We start from the raw sequence: 16662 nt of genomic DNA, 5'->3' as shown, positions 1-16662 counted from the left end.
GTAACTTAACTCTTGACAATGTCAATTAGAGTGTAAAGTGAAAGCCTGAAGTAAACTGAACAGTTATTGTAACATTTACAGAGATATTAGGAACTTCTGATTAGGGCTAGCCGTCCATAACTATTCCTGCAGATGCTGTGTGAGTGGCTGTGCTTTCTCTGGCTGTATCCTGTGAGTACAGCAAAACTTTGTTACAAGGATGACATCAAAGGAAGTAATCTGATTAGGAAAAATGAAAGTGCCATTGAGTGATTCAGAGAGAGTAGACACTAGAACTGACAGCATTAGAGTAAGATTCTGGCAGTTATTTTGGACAGACCTAAGGGAGGAACTTCTTGAGGTAAATTGGGATGCACCTGATTTCCTTCCTTCAGCCAAGTTGTATGTTTATATAAATTTAATTTTCCTTTCTGGAAAGTAGAATTACTTGGTTTTATTTCTATCCCAGCCTCCCCGGTATTACAATGGTGATAAAAGTTGAACGTAATTCCTATTTTATTATAAAACCCTAGCTTGTATTTATGAACCACAGGAAATATTGCTAGATAATTTAAAAGTTGTGCTTTTAATTACTGTCTTTATAGATTTTACTCATAGATAAATATTTGAAGGTACACATGTTCCACTTTGTAAACCTAAGTATCTGAAGGGGGAAATACCTATTTCTGCATCAGACCAGAAATTCTGTACACCAGAACATATACCCAGTGTTCCATATCTAGTACTCACCAGTAATTATTTTCTAGTGCAGGACAGAAAATCACTGCAAACATGCAGTTAATTAAGGCCTCAACCCAGCTGTAGCTAAACCACTCTTAAGCCAGCAATGTTCTTTATATTTTGAATCCTGTAGGGCTGTTTCTTCAGTAGAATTACTCAGTCCTATTTTGAACCCATGTAAATGCCTCAAATCCACAAATTCTTTTGCAAAAAGTCACACAATTTATTTATTTAAAATGTGAAGTTATTTCTCTTTCTGCTTTGAACTTGGCACCTGCTGTTTCCATGTTGTCCAGTTCTTATGGGGAAAAAAATCAGTAACAAGTTGGTCTCTATTCACCATACTTACTGCATGATTCTGTAGACCAGAATATTTTTAATATTTTAATTCTTCCCATCCTTCCCAACACCCTGTCCAATTCTATTCTATTTCTTTAGGAGTGATGAAGGATGGAACAGCATTTATAAGAAACTATTTTATCCTCACAAGCTTGAAAAAAATTTTCTACTTGCTGTGCAATTTGCATATTGTATTTCAAACTAATTTTTGAACTGCCTTCTCATATTTCTACATTTTACCTGTAGTTTAAAATTGTTCATATTGTCCTTGTTTAGTTCAGCTTCATATTTTTTAAAGATACAGGAACGCTTTCAATTTTCCTGAGCTGTGCCACTATGTTGTAGCAGTCAAAAAATATATTTATATGATAGAAGGCCAAATTCTAGGATATTATATATGAGTCTGATGACATATCTGACGGGCAAGAAAAATGAATCTGCATGACCAGTTCTACATCATTCTCAAGAAATGACCTCCAGAGCAACTATAATCACAACACCACAGTTTTCTTCCAGCTACTTTTCCCTTCCTGTCTGAGGACAGACTTGCTCATGATGTTTGGTACTGTGTTAACTTGCCAGGTATTTTCTAACATGCTGAGCCCTAGGCACCCCTACAGTACCTATTTTCAGTGTGAATGGGTTTATGCTTAAAAGCAGTTGAACTGTTGTCATTTCTGTTTCTACACTTGGAGCCACTGCTCTCATCCTATACCTTTATACTCTTGCTACAAATTTCTTTCATGTTTTAGTTGCTGTTAGGGAAGACTAGAGATGCACATTAAAGCATTATCAGCATTGTGACAGAAAAAAATATTCCTGTACTGGTCACAAAAATTGAGATACTAGTTAAACAGATAATGGGTATTCAGTGTAAGATAATATGGCTCAAAGCACCTTAATCAGAGGGATAGTGTGATAATATTGTCCTAATATGGTGATAATATTTATGAATAAAAAGCAAAATCAAATATGAGGCTATCAGAAATAGTATTAGCATTAAGAAGCTTGGTCAGGCCTTCCCCAAAAACCTTAAAACAGATTTCTGCAAAAGCCTGTTAAGGAAAGTGTTTCTCAAAACTAGTATATGATGAAAGTGTTGTGCTGCCATGCAGAATTACCCTTCTCATGACACTTCCCCGCTGCGCACAATTACATGTGACTGTGTAACATTAAGATAGTTGTTATTTCCTGTTGTTTTTCTGTAGGCATTGCCTCTGTGCATGAATTTATGCAAGTTTAACAAATAACATTATTTGGAATTTGCATGTGCAACAATCCTATTAAAAATGGATGTAAAATAGATTACTTATGTCCTCCGATATGCCTAAAGCATGTTTTTAGTATTTATTCCTGTTATCATTCCAAACTATTTTACAGTAGCTACTTTTAATATTCATGGGGTTTACTTATAAATAATTGATTATTAAATATATTTTGGGGCTCAAACATGTAATTTATTTTGCAGCTTAGATTTTCTCAAGTGGTAAATTTCGATTTATCGATTCCTAAACTTCTAAACGTGTAGGGAGTTGAGTCAACCTGTAATTTAAACGACAGAAGAGAGTCTATGAGGTATCAAATATGTTAATGTGCTAGTCAAATAAAAGAAACAGTATTAAGAGTAGAATATTGTGGTGGGTTGACCTTGGCCACTCTATCTCTCTCCTTCTCAGGAGAAGGAAATAAGATAGATAAAAACTTGTAGGTCAAGATAAGACAATTTACTAAAGCAAAAGTGAAAGGTCTCATGCACAAAACGAGAAAAAAGCCAAATATTTTGTTCTCTACTTTCCATCATCAGGCAATGTCCAACACTTCTGGGAAGGAGGACTTCAGCATATGCATCTGTTGTCAATATTGAGTGCACCCTCTTCTTCCTCTTTGCTTTTAGCCTTCATTGCTGAACCAATGTCATGTTGTATGAAATATCCCTCTGGTCAGTTTGGGTCAGTTGTCCTGACTAGGCCCCCTCCCAAGACTTCACCCACCCCCAGCCTGCTGGAAGGTGGTGGTGCAGAATGTTGGAGAGACAGCACTGATGCTGTGCCAGCACTGCTCAGCAGTAGCAAAAATGCTGCTACATTACCAACTCCTTTCTAACTACCAATATAAAGCATAGCACTGTGAGGGGGTGTTGTGGGGAAAAATAACTCCATTTTGGCTAAACCAAACCCAAATATGTATGCACCAACCAGAGCACTTTTTATTTAGGAGTATTCTGTACTTAAATGTTATGCAAAAAAGGCAGAGCTAATGTTAAAAAAAAAGCTTGAAATAGCAGATTTTTTTTTTAACCTGTTGTGTGTATGGTGAATACAAGATAATAACACTGTGGAGTTTACTTTTATTCAAATTATAAGTATTAGCTGTGGGACTGAAAAGTGGATGTGCCTTTTGTTTTAAAGAACAAGGTGAAGCAGTCTTACTGTCTCAGTATCTCAGCTTTATGTTTTCATATGTCTTTAGACATACGAATCTTGTACAGTTTAAATCTTGTAAAGTGTAGCTTCCAGCCTAGAGATTAAGTTCTATAATCAGCAGCTACGCTATACTGGAGAGAAATTGGTGAGTAATTCATTAGGGTGCTGAAAGAGCCAATAAAGGCTGCCAAGGTGAGCCGTGCCAATTTGCCACAAAACCCCATGGTACAGCCAGATTCCTAGAGTGCAAAGGGGCAGGCAATACACAGTCTGCTTTCCCCTGAACTGCTCCAGAGCTATTCCTCTCATAAGTCCCTGTGGTACATCTGCCATGAACACCTTAGATTGGAAGGGCCTTCTTGTTGAGCGAGTCTTAGCCATAGGAGGTAAACCTTGGCAAATAAGAAGACCTGAAACTATAGCTTAGTGTTTAAAAATATTTGATCACTTCTGTCCTAGCACAAAAGAGGAATTGAGCTGTTTACAGGTTAGAAGGACATAATAGTTTTGATTTTACTGAATTTTCTCCTCTAGGAATATGCTGGTTTTGTCTCAGTACCACAGAGGGATATTCCATATCTCCTTTCACCCTTAACATCACTATTTCCATTGATTTATATTAGAGAGGTACATGTTTTTTTCCACTTAATTATATCTCCTTTTTGAAAATTGTTTCTTTAGCAAATTTCTGAAGTTCAGTAAGTGAATACAATAGAATATGTGGAGGAAAGAATTCCTACAACAGTCCTGCTGATGTCTTGTCAGTCCTAAAAGCAATCAGACAAAAAGTCAGATGCAGTTGGGTGATAAAATTGTGCTTACCCTTATAAAGAATCCTTTATGGTTCACAGCACATTGGAATACATGCCGAAAAGGCACTGAAGATACACATGGTAACATAAAGCAGACACAATTTTATGTTTTGCAAATTAGCATAACTGAGAAGAATTCCCAGTTAGAGATGAGGTTATTCCTCCCTGGTTCAACCCTTTTTTGAAACCCCCTGCCCTTAGATACTAACTAAACTTTGTTTATGAGAAAGTGTCTTGAGAAGCCATTTTAACCTTGGTTCCCAGAGAATTTAACCTTGGTCCCCAGAGGATTCAAGTCTCTAGGAATGTGTTCTGTCTTTCTGTCTAACAGAATAGATGAAATGCTAGCCATGAATCTATATAGTTATATGGTAATAGGCTACAGAGGTACAAATATATAAAGAATATATAAAAGTAAAAAGGTAAAAATCAGCTTGGCATCACTGAATTGATGTATTTCTTGTGTACATGTGATGATGTGTTCAAGAAAATACTCTGACCTTTAAGCTGTTGATTTTTAATATTAACTCACCAAAGAAATGTTCTTAATTACAAAACAACATCATATTTTTCCTCAATTATGACAGAAGGGCATGAGGAAACATCTGCAAAAGGCACATTTCCCCTGTGGTGAATAATTTAGTGTCAGGTCCCTTCTTAAGATTTGGCTTCAAGGAATGAGACAGCTAAGAGCAGCTTTTCTCTGTTATTGATAATTTTTACATGCTTTTGAAATAAATTTTTTTGTTGTTATTTTTTCACACCTAGTAAATAAGCTATTTCTATATCTCGTTGCTTCACTTTTGATCCCTGATGTTGTTACAAGAAAAACTAGATAGTCAAAGAGCAAAGCAGCTGAAATAAAGAGGCAGGAAAAGTAACTTTTGTGGGTTTTTTACCTTTTCTTCTCCCCTCCACAATTTCCTACTCCTGTCTCTTTTTCTTTTTGCAGACCATCTTATAATTTCTTCTCTGGAGCACTGCCACAGGTTTCTCAGATGATCACAGTCAGTGTCTGTGCTATATGAGTGTGTCTTTCATCCTGTTCTATGACAGTTCTTTTATCCCAAAAGAAACTAACATTTTTCACTTCTCTGAATTGTTGACTTTCCTCTATGTTTTGATTTCATTCCTTCCCTGACTCAATTTTTTAAAGATGCTTGCTATGTGTTTCTTGAGTTAGTGAACAATATATCAGCACTTAGTGACAGTGTTCTGGGGAGCACTATCCATTGATCTCAGGCTTTTCAAAATGTAATTTTGAATCTTATTCTTAGTTGATAATCTTCCACCCAAGATTACAAAAACTTCATATACTGGAGTAAGCAAACAGAGTCCATTCAGTGAGTTCTTAAGAAGATACTTAGAGAGCACCTCTCTGAAAATGATACCTGTGGTAACTTAGCTGAAAGAGCACCCATGTAAAGGAGGTAATAACAGCCTTTTAGAATAACCCAGATGTAAACTGCTCTGGAAGAACTTGTACTATTACAATTCTCAAGTAATGAGATCACCGGGTTTTAGTCTTGTCAGGACTGTGTTTGTGTAACACCCAGGTTTTGTTTGCAAACCCCAAATCTGAATGGACTGTATTTCTGTGACATCCAGATTTTGTTTGCAAACCCCAAACCCGAATGACTACTATATAATTGGTTTCATGAGTGATTTGACCAATGGTTATTTCCATAACTTCCGAAGATGCTGAGGAAAAGCAAGCAAAAAAAGACATTTGTATCCTTAACACTTGTGCTGCTAGTGTTTAGATATGGCATGTTTACAAAACCACTCCAGATGTACTCCCTACACTCCCATGTCCCATTCCAAATGACCAATACATTGCAACTTCTTTTTTGTCACGTTTAGTTTATTGTAGCCATTTCTAAACCATAATTTGTCCAGAGTAGTGACAGTTTTCCAGTGTTGAAAAGAATCACTTTGTCTTGCTGTGAAAAGTCTGACAGCATCACTTATTTCTCTCCTGTAATTTTTGACTTCGTGATTTTTGTAATTTTTGAAGACAAGCTTTTAATTCTCAAGGTTTTCTCATAGATATTACCATTTTTAATAAGCATTTCAAGTAAGCTGATACTGCATCAGTAAAAAACACTTTTTTCCTTCTTAAAATAGTTCTGTAGCATAAGGAATGATACTGCAGGATAAAACAGGTTGTGGAACTGTGCCATGTCAGCTGCTCTTCATCACTGATGTGCACTTTTATTAATGTCAGACAGGAAATGCTGTGGGGAAAGTTATTGTTATTTATCTGATGATATTTTTATGCCCAATATTTTTCTTTAAGAATTTGATGGTTTACTTGTATTTTGTGTGAACTTATGAGTCAGAGCACCTTTTGACAGCATTTTCCCAAGTTTTACTTGTCTTATTTTGAACAATAGAGAAAGCCAAAGTAGCAGTGTGTTTCATTTTAAGAGTATGAGGGAAGAAGCTATTGTCATTAAACACATGCAATGTTATATTCTTAGAAGTCTGTGTGGAATTACTGGGTCTAATTTTACTACAGGTATTTCTAGCTCAAGAGGTAATCCCTGGATTATTATCTAAAGGATTCTTACTGCTTTATATACCATGGTCCCATGGGCTTTTCCTCTCTTACTATCTTCTGTGAAAGATGGCTTTGCCTCTTAGGGATACTGTCTGCTGCAGCCAGTGCTGTCAAATGATAGCAGAAAGGGATAGGTGTCAAAGAAAAATTATTTGTGTACAATCTTTTGCCCAACCCAGATCTTGCTCCCCTGCTTGATTGCCTATTCTCACTTGCATATTACATGCATCCTTTTCACTGGCTGACAATATTCTCTCTGACTGAAAAAAAATAAAAAAATTGTTACAACTGAACCTAAATTTCACCTCCAAGTTTGCAAAAGGCCTTCTAAGGGAAATGGTCCAGTTTTTAATGTTTGTTTCTGATATTTATGTGTGGATTTTCCCCTGTACTGTACATTTTTCCGCTGATCACTTTTCCCTCTGTTGTTTTGTTTTTCATCTTTCTTACAACCTTTATTTAAGTGTTTGAGTACTGTGACAGATTGTTTCCAGTAATACATTTCTGTCAAGATATATTTGTGTATCTTACATAAAAAATATTGTTGATATGAATATATCAAGTATGAAACTGTGGACAAAATGTATCAGACTTCACCAGGAAACAGATTTGAAAAAATGAGTCCTATGTGACATATTAATGTTTTGTTCTTTAACAAAACTTCCTGATCAAACCAGTGTCTTGGATATAAAATTTGCAGTATTTTAATATATTATACCCCTTTCAGTATGTAGAGATCATAAATCTCTATGAATACCAGTTGAAATTTAAAGTTCAGACTTTAAATAACAGGGGAAACAGTTGCTAAGAAGGTCTTACTTGGATGACTTGGAGCATTGATGACTTGTATTCAAAATGAACACTTTACATAAAACTTGTGTATTTTCAAATGGTCTGGTATGTCTAGATATTTCAATATGTTGTTATGGTCATGTAACAGGCTTCATTTCTAAAGCTGAGTAATTTTTTTAAGGTCTCAAATGGAATACAGTTTCCAAATAAAAAGTTTTACTGGTACTTTTACCTCACCGGTGTGAATGATTGCACCAACATATATGAATTATTTGACTTAAACCACTTTGGGCTCTAACATATTTATTTCTGGATAGATGCTTTGCTACAATTAATAAATTAATATAATGTTTCCTAAATGCAAGGTGGTCCTGTATAAAAGTGATCCTGTTTTTGTGCATTTTTTTCCCCTCCATCTAGAATATGGTTTTAATGTTTTCATTTGGAAACTGACCCTGAAGCATGCATTTCATGGAGAAGAAACATTTTGTTTCATTGCTATTTTAAGTGTTCTTTTTGTGTCCTTTTTAGCACAATGTCCAGCAAATGAAATACGTACAGAATCATCAGGAGTGATACTCAGTCCAGGCTATCCAGGCACCTACCCCAACTCTCAGACGTGTTCTTGGACTATTAAAGTTGAGCCAGGATACAACATTTCCATTTTTGTAGAAATGTTTCAAAGTGAAAAGCAATTTGATGAGCTGGAGGTATTTGATGGTAAGAAAGATTTAAATTCTATCTTATTACACAAGAACAAATACTGGGTGAAGTGGGCCTTGATTTGAAATTGTTGGGTTTATAATGCAGTGATTATCTGAAAATTAAACAATTCAGAATTCCTATTACTTTTGCCTTAAATCTAAATCCATTAGCTAATAAGAGTTTTTATAGATGTATTCAAGACATTATTCAAGAAAATATTTTAAATTTGCTTAGGTATTGTTACAGAGGAGCAGTAACAGCTGCAGCTTCCCTAGGAAAGTCACACAGTTCTTAAATACATTTTAAATACATTAAATACATTTTCTGTTTCCTAGGAAATTTATGGAGGAGAAATTAACATGCTGGTCCATAATGGTTCATTTCTGCTGAAGAAGTATTCTGGGGTTATAACTACATTTGTCCAAATTAATAAAATTTTTTGAGCCTTTATTCTGAAATTTGAGTTGAAATACCCTGTCCATAGTATAGCAAACCAGTGTTGTTCACTGTTTGAGTATACCACTGTTGAAGAGTTCATCTGGTTTGGATCAAAGAACAGAAAAATGTGTTGTCACTTCTCAAAGGGCTCTGCTTAATTCTTATTTTCCACTTAATTCTGAACTTACTATGACTTATTATGTTCTCATTGATTGACAAGGATAACTAGTCTCTGATTGTTCTTAAATACATTTTTATTCATTTAGAGACCATTATCATATCTTCCTTCATTAACCTAGAATATATAAGTATGATAGAAATGATGAATATTCACTATGAGAGTTTCAGAGCATGAAAAAATATTAAAAGGTCATATCTTTTGAGGTATCTTGTTCTAAGTATTCTTCTGAAGGATTAGATTTGTTGTCTAAAACTACTAATTTTTTTCATGTGTTGGTAGAAATATCCTTAAAAAATCCACAGTATATTTTTTTGTTTATAAAAATGCCACATCATAGCACATTTTTTATTTCATAACATGTGTGCTGGTCCATGTCAGGTTAGTGCAGAAAACAGTCTGCAAAAAAATCTTTAAAGACTGTATTTTCTTCCATTCCATTTTGTATCAAAGACAATATAGAATGTTACTGGAACTTTTCTAGTGATCTGATCACTTTGTTTTCTTTTGATAAATTCTGTTGAAACAGCATAATTTTCCTGATGTATATTTTTGTTTTCTTTCCTGTGAATTTAAATGTAATGAAACCAGATTATCAATAATACATTTGAGAGAAGAACTAATGTTGTTCCTACATTTTTAAGCACTTTAATTTCATGGCATGAAATAATATTCTTATAAATTTATCTCTACTGCAGCTCTGCAGAAGTAATTTTTCTACCACCTACCAGCAACCTTAAGTGAAAAAGATAATGGCATATTTATAACCTCTCAACTACAGTGCCTTGTGGAGATTCCAGAGCTAGCTCTCAACAAGATTATATTCAGATATGGCCCATTGCAGCACCTTGCAGAGATACTTGTTTGTGTCCCTGTGGCCACATTAGCAATGTGCTTTGCTAGACTAATTAGTTACACATCTCAGCATGAGTTTTTGGGGGCAGAAGACAATGCTGATGTGGCTATACTGCTTTCCAGTGATGGCTATAATTCAGACTCAAATGTTGCTGCATTTTGCAGCAAACAAGTATATGTCATATTGTGGGGCCTTGTATGGTCCAAAACAGTGTATTTCATCTAGGTTAGTAGAACTGCACTGATCTATCTCTAACAGGTAAAGATGCACCATCAAACTTTATGCAGAAACAGTATAAAGACTTGCAAGACAAATATTTAGGGAAATAGTGTTGCTAAGGCACTCATCTTTGATTGCTTTATAAGGCAGCTCTGGAATGCAAAGCACGGGAAGGACTACACCTCCCTGACTGCACTGTACATTATGGTGCTTCAGCAGCTAGATGATGATCAGGGTGGGCAGTCAGTCAGTAAAGTCACCCTGGCCAAGTGGGAGCAAGAAGCCCATTAGCCATTCCCACTTACTTGTGATACCCTTAGAAAACCCTCTCCGGATTCTAAACCAGAGAAGCCATAAATGTTACATGAACATAATTATTAAAGTATTTTGAACTTAAAAATATTGCATTCAGGTGTTTACACTGAATAGCATTAATTAGTACAGAAAATATTTTCTTCTCTCTGACATAAACTGAACCTAATCTATCACTGAAAATAGAAGGAAATGCCAACTTTTATCTAATATTCAAGAGAACACCATATGACAGATCACAGCAGAACTTGAGTGCGTTGAGTGTTTCCTTATATCGACAAACTCTGCAGTAATAATTAAATAAATGTCAGATTCAAGAACAACTGAGTCACACTGCTGACCTTCCTGAACACCATCTGAGAGGTGACTGCTAGGTAAGGTACAGAAACTGAAACTCAACTCCAGAAAAAACAAAGCAAAATTAAAATACATTGACTCAATCCTCTGGTCCCCTAATGATTAAAAAATGTGGTGTGGCATATGGTGCTGCAAAATAATTTAATGATCACTAATAAAGATTCTTACCTTATTGTAGGTAGTATGTCTTTATTTGTAGAAGTCCATTTTCAAGTCCCTTGAGAATTTTAAAGGAGCATTTACATTCCAAACTGTAACAAGGGTATTAAACAGATTTACAAAATCCAAAGTGAAGCACAGAGTAACTGAGTCAAATGTCATGTTCTAAATATTTTTTTCAAGCAAAAATAGGAATTGACCTTAGCATTCCTTATCATTTATCCTACACTGTAATCATCAAACACTAACTCTGCAATATGACAAACAAGCCATGAAGCATTCTTATGAGGTCATGCTGAGCAACCTTGCCTAAACCAATGCTTATTTGTAGATGCATTTATTATTTAGAATTTTTTTAATAATGCTAACTTAGTTGCAGTATTAGGGTGACTGAAATGCAGTTTCTAAGAATGGGGAAGTAATTTTAATGTTTATGTTTTTTGTGGCTTCCATAGTCTCCCTTCTGTACCTGAAATGTCCCAGTCAGAAATTAAACTTCTTTTTTATTGAACTCGATGGGGCTCACAACAATTTTCAATTGTATTCTATTCAATTTTTGTGTGTCATTTGATTCAGTTTTATTTTTCTATTTTCATGTAACATAGGACCACCTGGTCAGGCTGTAGCTGCTCAAACTCAGCAAAAAATTAATGAAGAATCTCTTTATTTGTAATAGCAACTCTGACCAAGATAATGTTGGTTGATCTAGCTTTCTTAAACTTGAAAAAACATGGAGCAAATGACATGATGAGCATGTGGGAATGCTTCAGCTGGAGAAAACATAACCTTCATGTGGAGGAAAACAAAGCCATTTCATGTTTAAGAAAGCTTCCAGTTGGAGATTGGATTGATACATGGATTTTTTTTGCCCTCTTGTATATATGTTGTTATATAAATAGTGCTGAAATCATTATCTGCACCTCTAGGGTTTTATTCTGGTGAAGATATTGGTTTAGGGTCAGGATACAGTTTTTCAGCATCTTGTATTTACCATAAATGAACACCACACTAAAATGAAACTATAGTAAACATACTAATTAACAGAACTGAGCCCTAGTGAAGCATGCAAATAGCACTTGTACATATGTGTATTCTAAGTGAAACTGTAGTGGTCTTACATATGATGGAGCTTTTTTTTGGGTTACTGTGTCCATTATGTAATATGGTGGTGTTTAAATTATACAAGCTATACAATATCAAAGAATGTATATGTTTGCTACAATTCACTAGGTAGAGCTTAAATAAATAATAGATTTAAAAGGGCAAGGAGCAGAAACACAACCTCATTCAGTGTATTTGTGTCAAATATAAATGAATACCTCTTTTTTTCTTTTTTAAACCACTACTTTTTCAGTGTTTATGGAGAAATCACTTATTGCTTTATATTTCCATTTGTTTGTACCAAGATAAAAACTCTTGGTACAAACAAATGGAAATATAAAGCAATTATAATGCTCTCTAGTGAAAACGTAAAACCACATGGATAGTTTAAATTGAGATCTGTTAGTTATTTCTCTGACAAAGAGTGCCTGGCTATTTCCTATTATACTGTATTCACATTCACAGCTTAGTTATAATATTGAATGAATTACTTAAACTCATAGTACTTTAAGACTTCAGTAGTTTCTCTGTTCATCTCTGAAGGTTCTTCTGGGCAAAGCCCTTTACTGGTTGCTTTGAGTGGAAATCACACTGGGCAACTGAACTTCACAAGCAAAATGAATCAGCTGTATCTCCGCTGGTCAACTGATCATGCCACCAGCAAGAAAGGATTCAAGATCCGTTACTCAGGTATCTATTCAAGCTTTCTCTTAAATTATCTTTTATGGACATGCTGTTGTCAACATGGACTTAAAACCATGACAACTGTTCAGCATCAAATAGAACTTGTAATATAATGTCTGTTTCTCTGAAGATATATTTTAAGGATGTGAAATCATTCTATTTTAAGTTAAGCACCAAACTTTTTCTCTCCATTTTTTCCCAGTGTGTCAGAGATCTCCAGATTAATACTTCCCCAATTAATACTCCTCTCTGCATCTGTTCTCTTGTCTTATCAGATCCAGAGAGAGGCCTTTGAAATGTAGTGGTAGGGATAATGGTTAGACTTTCACAGAAGTACTCAGAAGTGAGAATTTTTGATCCTCAATAGCTGTGCAGTAATTCAGCTGCAAAGCAGTGCACAATTATTAGGTTTGCAATTTCCTAAAGTTGCAGTTCACAACTGTCATTATTATGTTTTTCTTCATGTACAAATAAATGTGAAACTTGGGGGGGAATAAATCCCTCATTTCTTCAACAGGTTGCATATGAATCTGGTAACATGAAAATATGTAAGTAATCTATCTAAATAGTTCCAAATTATTTCCCATATTAATAATAAACATCAAGAAGAAACATATTGCAGTACTGGATTATGTGTTATGTGTAGACATATTGACCCTTACTCAGTTTGCAGCCTGCTTATGATGTTTCCACACATATATCTACAGACACATTGCTACTAAAAGGCTTGGCTTTTAATAGCAGTGTGATCCCTTGAACATTCACATGATGTGAATAGCATGTCTGAGAGAAAAAGGTGATAATTGCTGTCATTAACATCTGCTTCGTCTATGTTTAGACTTGATTAGCAATGTAAAGGTTCTGTGTGTTAATTTTGGTGTCTAAAAATTGTCAATATAAATTAAGTAGAGAAAGGAATACTAAGAATGTTTTAGCAGAACATTTAATGAAGTACCAGGTATCTCCCATTTAGTCATGGCAAATGTTCTTAGGGAGACAGTTTTTGGGAAGCTCACTCCTTTTCTGTACCATCCGTGCTCTGCCTGTCTAATTTCTGGAAAGTTTGTCTTGTTACTGAAACATAAGGTCAGGGCCAGCTCAGAGCATAATTATGATCGTTTTGGGGATTTAAGAACTAAGCAGAAACTGTTAGCAGTGAGGAAAAAAATCACTAAAAGCATCATCTTCACCTGCACCTTTGGATAATTATTAGCAGACAAACTGAAGCTGAGGAATGGGGAAAGGAAAATTGTTTTTCAAGCATACTGGAGGTGGATATAGGTTTTCATAGTAAAAAAGCAATTGCAGGATTTAATAGAGCGATTGAGAGTGTGCAAGAGGGAACAAAGAGAACCTGTCACACTGTAGCCCTCAAATGTGTGGCAGTGAAAGGAGTGGGCTTTCATTCATTAATTCAAAATGAGGAATCAATATCAGGGTTACATGAATAGACTTCATGTGAAGATGTTGGTTTGTAAATATGAGATTATTAAGGAGGCTGATTTTTGAGGAATAGCAAAATATTTTGTACCTTTGCATGTGCACAAAACATGTTTTGCAGTACTGAAGAAGTGGTGTGTAATTGCTAGGCTCAATTCATCAATTATTATGGCGCTAGCTATGACTAACAATAAAACGGGGGGCTGGAGAGAGATATGCAGTCCTTATGGCTATGTTTTAGGAACAAACAACAGTTTAGCTTTTTCCGCTTCACTAACAGTCAGTGCCTGCATTTTTCTCTAAACTTCTGTCCATTTTACATGAGATTCAATGGAAATAATCAGCATGAAAGAAGAGTAACAGTGAGCAGCAGCATAAACAATTGGATTTGAATCCTAATGAGGGAGAGCAACATCATGAAAGTAGGAAAAATACAAGATCCCAAAAAGGCTATTGATACTGTGGCAGCTGTGACTGAACCAGCAGGCTTCCTCATGATGAAGATCCTATTGAAATGAATTACTGCCCTCCCATAACCTCTCCCTTCTTCTCCAGCTATGCCTGTGCACAAAATTTTGTAAATTGTCATTTTGGCACAGCTAGATTTCACTTGTAGTTACAAATTTTATTCTCTGTTAAAAACTGCTAGAAGCTTTTAAGGGAATGCTTAGTATTTTCTTTAGAATGCAATCTTAATTGTGTAAGCTGTTTGCTTAATATTATGTTTACTATCATGTAGTATAAGACTTTTTGCTAAATCTCAGAGGGAAAAAGCTGAGACATTACAGCAGACAGGTGTTCTTTTAAGGGCTTTGACATATTATACAAGCACTAGTATAGATTTTAGTCTAAATTACACATTTCCTAATTGCACTGATGCCTAGATATTAAATGATCTCTTTCTCAATCTACGCAGTATCTGCATAGCATCCCTCCATAATTTATAACCCTGCATACACATTCCTACCTAAGCAACCTAGAGGAAAAGCATAACTAAGAAAAGGTAGATTATTTTTTTTTTTTAATATTGGTAGAAGGAATGAAAGTGTGCTACAGTACCTGGCATATCTGCCGGAGGCACAAGGACTTGGGAACCAGATGGGAACTTCATTTGCTACTTTTCAAATTGACATTGCCACTATAACAGTTAAAGGCTTTTGTTTAACTATTGGTTATTCATTCAAAAATAAATAAGTCCAGTGGTTACTTAGCTAATTTGTAATTTCCTGCCAATAGCACTATTTCTCCTTATTCCTCAGGTTTAAGTGGCCAGGTTTTTGTAGCAGGGGGGTTACACGTATGGCTTCTAGAAGCTTCTCCTATGTCCAAAAGAACCAGGTCCAGCTGGTTCCAAGATGGACCTGCAGCTGGCCATGGATAGCGATAGTGCCACTGCAATAACAGACTTAAAAAATGTAAATATATATATACTCAGCAGCAGCTAGAAGGAGTGAGAATACATGAGTGACAACTCTGTGGAAACCATGGTTGGTGAAGATGGAGGGGGAGGAGGTGCTCCAGGCTCCAAAGCTGAGCTTTCCTGAAGCCTGTATTGCTCTCCAATCCTAGCACACCACTAAAGCCCACCCAGCTGCTTGCTCATTCCCCCTTCAGCAAGATACAGGATGGAGCAGAGAATCAGAAGAATAAAAATGAGAAACTTGTGGGATGAGATAAACAGGTAAAGTTTAATAGGTAAAACAAAAGCTGCTATGACAGTAACAGCTGAATGATCTCTCCCTGTCCCCATCTCAGCCCTGTAAGGTGAGAAGGGGATCAATTCTGCAGCTTTGGTGTGCGCCTGGCATCCAGCCAGGATCAACCCTTTCATTATGTTCTTTTAACCTCTTATGTAATTGCAAGAAGTTTAGTTCTTTCCCATTCTTTTCTTGTTATTTTTAAGCTTTGGATGTGTTAAACAAGTGTTCCTACTCTCTCTCTATTTCAGTTTAAAATAGAATAATATTGATTAGTTTGTCTTTACATTTTCCAGTAGATGGTTAGAAGTGACAGAGGAACTGTGTGAAGAAGTTAATCAGACTCTGTATATTTCTTCTCCAATTTGTAAACTTTAGGTAGTGATTTGCATGGCAGGAACATCACAGCAGTTTATACAATACTGTGAATCACGAAAAATATTCAGGATGATTTGTAAATGTTGAAACACCAGTAAGAACAGCTGTCATATAAATAGCAGATTATTTAGTTAGATATTTAGTTTATTTAGCAGATATTGACAATTATATCACTAAAGAGAGAATAGGCCTTTGCAAATTTATCTTGTCTTTTCATATTATTTATTTGTTAGATCTAAAATAAAATGCAAAAGGAAAAGAATGACAGCCTGATCCCATTTTGTTGCTTGGTTGAGTATTGTTCCCCATTTTGATCCTGTACATTTAGAAAATGAAAAGTAGCATATGGAATAGATAGTCCATTATATAAGGAAATTGTTTAGTAATCAGAAAAGAGATATTTAATTTTCTTATGTGTACTTATGTAATTACTTTAGGCAGTGTCCAATTTCTTATCTATAAAGTGAGTATGACAGTAGCCTTCTACTA

The 16662-nt window shown here is 35.3% G+C and overlaps 1 protein-coding gene across 4 annotated transcripts in view; it reads left to right on the top strand.

Moving 5' to 3' along the window:
* The window catches only part of CSMD1 (CUB and Sushi multiple domains 1), a 1052894-nt gene that overhangs the window by 948240 nt on the left and 87992 nt on the right, over positions 1 to 16662 (top strand). For all 4 annotated transcript variants that reach the window (XM_064412131.1, XM_064412130.1, XM_064412133.1 and 1 more), the window contains 2 exons: positions 8181 to 8369; positions 12518 to 12664. In XM_064412131.1, coding sequence (XP_064268201.1) covers positions 8181 to 8369; positions 12518 to 12664 — 336 coding nt within the window. The remainder of the gene's footprint in view (positions 1 to 8180; positions 8370 to 12517; positions 12665 to 16662) is intronic.

Source organism: Passer domesticus, chromosome 3 (assembly GCF_036417665.1).
Source record: "Passer domesticus isolate bPasDom1 chromosome 3, bPasDom1.hap1, whole genome shotgun sequence".
In the NCBI taxonomy this organism is placed as follows: domain Eukaryota; kingdom Metazoa; phylum Chordata; class Aves; order Passeriformes; family Passeridae; genus Passer; species Passer domesticus.
Note: the sequence above shows the minus strand (reverse complement) of the source record. Positions and strands in the feature narration are given on the sequence as shown.